The 4018-nt window shown below is 31.8% G+C and overlaps 1 protein-coding gene across 1 annotated transcript; it reads left to right on the forward strand.

Annotated features, from left to right (window-relative positions):
- The first annotated feature begins 576 nt into the window (after positions 1–576).
- Positions 577–3789, forward strand: LOC130630417 (leucine-rich melanocyte differentiation-associated protein-like). The gene is made up of 3 exons (XM_057443905.1): positions 577–779; positions 1529–1789; positions 2622–3789. Exons 1-3 carry the CDS (start codon positions 619–621, stop codon positions 2758–2760), a joined length of 561 nt encoding a protein of 186 aa, XP_057299888.1. The 5' UTR covers positions 577–618; the 3' UTR covers positions 2761–3789.
- Positions 3790–4018: the final 229 nt, after the last annotated feature.

Consider the following 4018-nt stretch of genomic DNA (forward strand, 5'->3'; position numbering starts at 1 on the left):
TTGTTAAATGTACATTAATTTTTATAATCAGTATGGCCATCACTTTCTTTTTTACTTTCATGTTGCTGAACATTGAAGTTGTTTGTATAATCTCATCTTATATCATAGTTCCAACTCCTTTGATTTGGGTTTCCACTAGCTGTTTTTGCAGTGCATTCTGCAGAAAATTTCAATTATTCTTCCTTTTTCCATTGTATCATTGGTCTTGGCAGTTGTGGTTTTAAATATATTAGTCAATTTATTTGTCCGTAGTATTTCGAAATGCAGGACCATAGATAATTTTGAGATATTCAGCATTAACATAAAGGTTGCGGTATAAGATTTATTTTTTAATTTTTTTAACTCTTTAGGTAGTTTTAGGGATCAGAAACGTCGTAAAGAGAGCGGGCTAAAAGAAGCATCCTCTAGCAGGCCATTGGGCAACGTAGTTTAAAATACAACCCTGTATGAACACTTTTTGCAGAAATTCTACAAACAAACATCCAATGAAATATTCCATTATTAGTTGAAACTTAATGTTTTTTTTGACCATGTTTCACACCCAGTCTTAATAAAAAAATTATTCTCATCTTTTAGAGTTATATAAATTATATACATCAATATATACAGGTCTGGCACATGTCTGGCACAATTTTTTCCAGTGAAGAAAGCGTTTCAAAGAAAAAGAATGGATTCCATCTTAACCTGGCTTTTCAAAGTTTAGAAGAAATACCTGCAGATATCATAAGGAAGCATGCATGTCGAACCACATCAATTGATTTGAGTTACAACAATTTCAAGTATCTTTTCATTGCCATGTTTTTACGTTTTACTGTACTGCAGCCACCAGCTATACATTGGTAATGTTAAACCATAATTTCTTAAATAAATTTGGCCATAATTAGAGCCGATAACAGTTTTGACTCTGCTTTGAGGGATAAAATTAAAAATGCTGTCGAGAGATAAAAAATTTAGGTTTTACCTAGGTGGAAGGCAAGTTTACTAGGAGAATGTTGTTGCCTGTGGGTTGGGGAGGATAAAACTATGAGCCTCATATTTCTTTTCCTTTTTTGCAATTTATTTCGAATGCCAATGGCGAGTCCAGAAGTTTTTTGTTATTAAGGTTGTACTGTGATAGTTGTTAACCAGACTAAATGCTTAAATGTCTAAGAACAAAACCCTCTTATAAATTGTTAACAAAACGCCTAAATCATTTTCCTTACCTAGGGACAATGTCAAGTTTTTCATGTAATGCTCTTATAGACTTTTTTTAAGGAGATTGGCAATTTCCGCAATATAATATCTAGTACAATTGGTGCATTGCCCTTTTTACTCGGCTTGAATATCATATTAGTATTGTACTTCTTGATAATTAAAGTTTACGGTAACATGTAAATTTCAGACGTCTGTATTTTTACTAAGGATTGTTTAATATTTAGAGTTATTTTAAGCTTTTAGTCACACTTTTGCACTCAATTGTTAAACTTTGCATGGTCCAAAAGCTGAAGTTAGTTTATGATTGTCTTTCTTAACGATTTATTTCTATAAGAGAATTGCATTCGTTTTATGACTTTCAACGACTTCACACCATAACAATCGATCACAATGCACTGGGCTGCCATGTAGCCTTTCCTGTCCTGGAAAAATTAAGGCTGATTTCTATCAATGCAAATCAAATTAACAACCTCAGTATCTTTATTACAAGACTGAGTCAAGATGTTCCAAAGTTAAAATATCTTAGTATGATGAAAAACGAAGCTGCTCCAAGTTATTTTAATGGTGGGACGAAAGCTCAAAATCAGGATTACAGGTACATTTCTTTAAAACGCCTTTAAATGAATGTGAAATTTGGGCTTCGGTCTTGGTGGTGGTGTTTAAGCACGATTAAAAATAAAGGTTTGCTAACGGTACATCCCAATTTAAAACACTCAGTTTTAGAATGTTTAGTTCCACTTAAAACCACTTATAAGAATTCTGTGCGGTGCGGCTTTCGTCCTGTTTACAAAAAGTGGATGGACCCGCGACAGAACAGTGGCACAAATCTGTATAACAAAATAGAAGATGATTAAAACATTACGTACAGTTTACGTTGTTTTGGGATAGATTAGTGACCGAAGCTTAAGTAAAAAAGTGGATTAAATGCCTCACTGTATTAGAATCAGGCTTTTTGTGGAACCCATACCATTTAATTGGTACTAACAACCCATGAGACTGCAGCACGGAAGAAAGTCACCAATTTTTTTCCGTTTTTTTAATTTTAATATGTGAATAGCACTACAAAATGTGTGTTGCATAATTATGTAACCTTTTTTGGTGTTCAAAAGAAAACGTATGAACTATTGTAACTAGAGTGTATATAATGTTGCTTTCCTACCTGGACTATATAAATAAATAAATAAATAAATAAATAAATAAATAAATAAATAAATAAATAAATAAATAAATAAATAAATAAATAAATAAATAAATAAATAAAACTAATAAGAATTACGATATTTTGTGTGCTAAATGTGTGCTATGTATGTGAAATAGCCATGCTTAAAATATGCATGACGGGCTAATAACTAGTCTTGTGACATATTTATATTATACATGCTGCTCTTTTTTCTGCAGATATAAAATGTTGCCACGTTTTGCTTTAGACATTTTGTGATCAGTCATTTCGCTTACCTGGAAAGCTTAGACGGTGAATCAGTCACTGAGCAGGAGAAATCTGATGCGTATGAAATATATGGACGAAGATGGCGAAAAAAGAAGATAGCACCAAGTCGTGCACTGTGAAATGATCAAGATATGTTCAAAATATTATTAAGCTATAATTTATATATATTTTTACCGTGCTGGTCACTAAGTTTACTGTTACACTCCTTGAACTGCAACTAAAATATTTTTGTGTACACAGGTTCTGTCGGAGCAAGAACGTTTGGGTACAGAAACGTTTTAATTTAATTCCGTAGGAGAAGTTTTTGTCTTCCTAAGACTCTCTGCTTCTAAAATACATAGCTCTTTCTCTTTTGTTGTGTAAAACGTCTTAAAAGTTCTTATTTATATTTGTGCATTGTTGTGTTACGGCCCTTTCTCATAGAAACTAATTGGGTTTTTTTTGCATTCTTTACGTAGCTGATTTATAACAAACTTATTATTAAGAGTTGAGGTTTTAATTTAGGTCAAAGTTAAAGCAACTAACCAGCCTGAAAAAATTGGTGCAAGAAACCTTTGTACAAGAAAGAAATTTGTTTTCTAAATAATGTGGTAATTCAAGAAAAGAACACATCTCTTGTGAAACATGTGATTTATGTAAAAAAATCTTCGCTTTAGGACATGGCCGTTACATTCAAGTTTTAGGGTGCTAAACCAAATCTTCTTTCACGTTTGCAGCAACTACCACTTCAACAGAGGTTGTTTCCCCATCTTCAAAGTTTTGGTTGTATATCAATTTCTGCCGTTCTACCGAACACTTGAAAATCTCCACTGCAACAGCGAAGCCATTGAATAGGCGATTCCTCTATAAATTCTGTCTCAACTGTAAAGATTTTTTTTGGAAAAATTTAAGTTTCATGTTTCTTTTATATATATATAAAATATTTTGTTAAAAGATTTGCGATCAATTATTTTTTATGAATATTATAATAATATATAAATGCATTATTTTGTGTCGTGGAGGTGGTTTGTAAATTTTATATTCAATAAGGTAACACCTCGCATATACTTTTAATGGAATTGGATAAGTGTTATGTTTTGTTGTGAACATCCATTAAAAAATGTATATGTATTAAATAGAATTCAGGGATTAATTACAAATCGCAAGGATATGCCCTTTTAATCGTTTTTTACCAATCCCTCATTGATGTCATATGGTCGGATTGTGACCTTTCAGAATAAAAATGACGTAAACTTTGTTAGCCGGTTTGGTCAAGTCACCAATTTAAGTGAAATTTTGCGAATCGATTAACCTTTTATGAATAGACATTTTAATAAATTATTGCGGGAGTTTTTATTTCTAAGTTTTTTTTAGTGAAAAAATGTAAAAACTATCATG

The sequence above is a fragment of the Hydractinia symbiolongicarpus genome, chromosome 2 (assembly GCF_029227915.1).
Source record: "Hydractinia symbiolongicarpus strain clone_291-10 chromosome 2, HSymV2.1, whole genome shotgun sequence".
Classification (NCBI taxonomy): domain Eukaryota; kingdom Metazoa; phylum Cnidaria; class Hydrozoa; order Anthoathecata; family Hydractiniidae; genus Hydractinia; species Hydractinia symbiolongicarpus.

What these genes read in the sequence shown, in the direction of transcription:
- LOC130630417 (XM_057443905.1), top strand. Translation starts at nt 619, where the DNA reads ATGTCTGGCACAATTTTTTCCAGTGAAGAAAGCGTTTCAAAGAAAAAG. An exon ending in TTGAGTTACAACAATTTCAA is followed by an intron (nt 780 to 1,528) that starts GTATCTTTTCAT and finishes TATTTCTATAAG; the next exon opens with AGAATTGCATTCGTTTTATG. An exon ending in GCTCAAAATCAGGATTACAG is followed by an intron (nt 1,790 to 2,621) that starts GTACATTTCTTT and finishes GTTTTGCTTTAG; the next exon opens with ACATTTTGTGATCAGTCATT.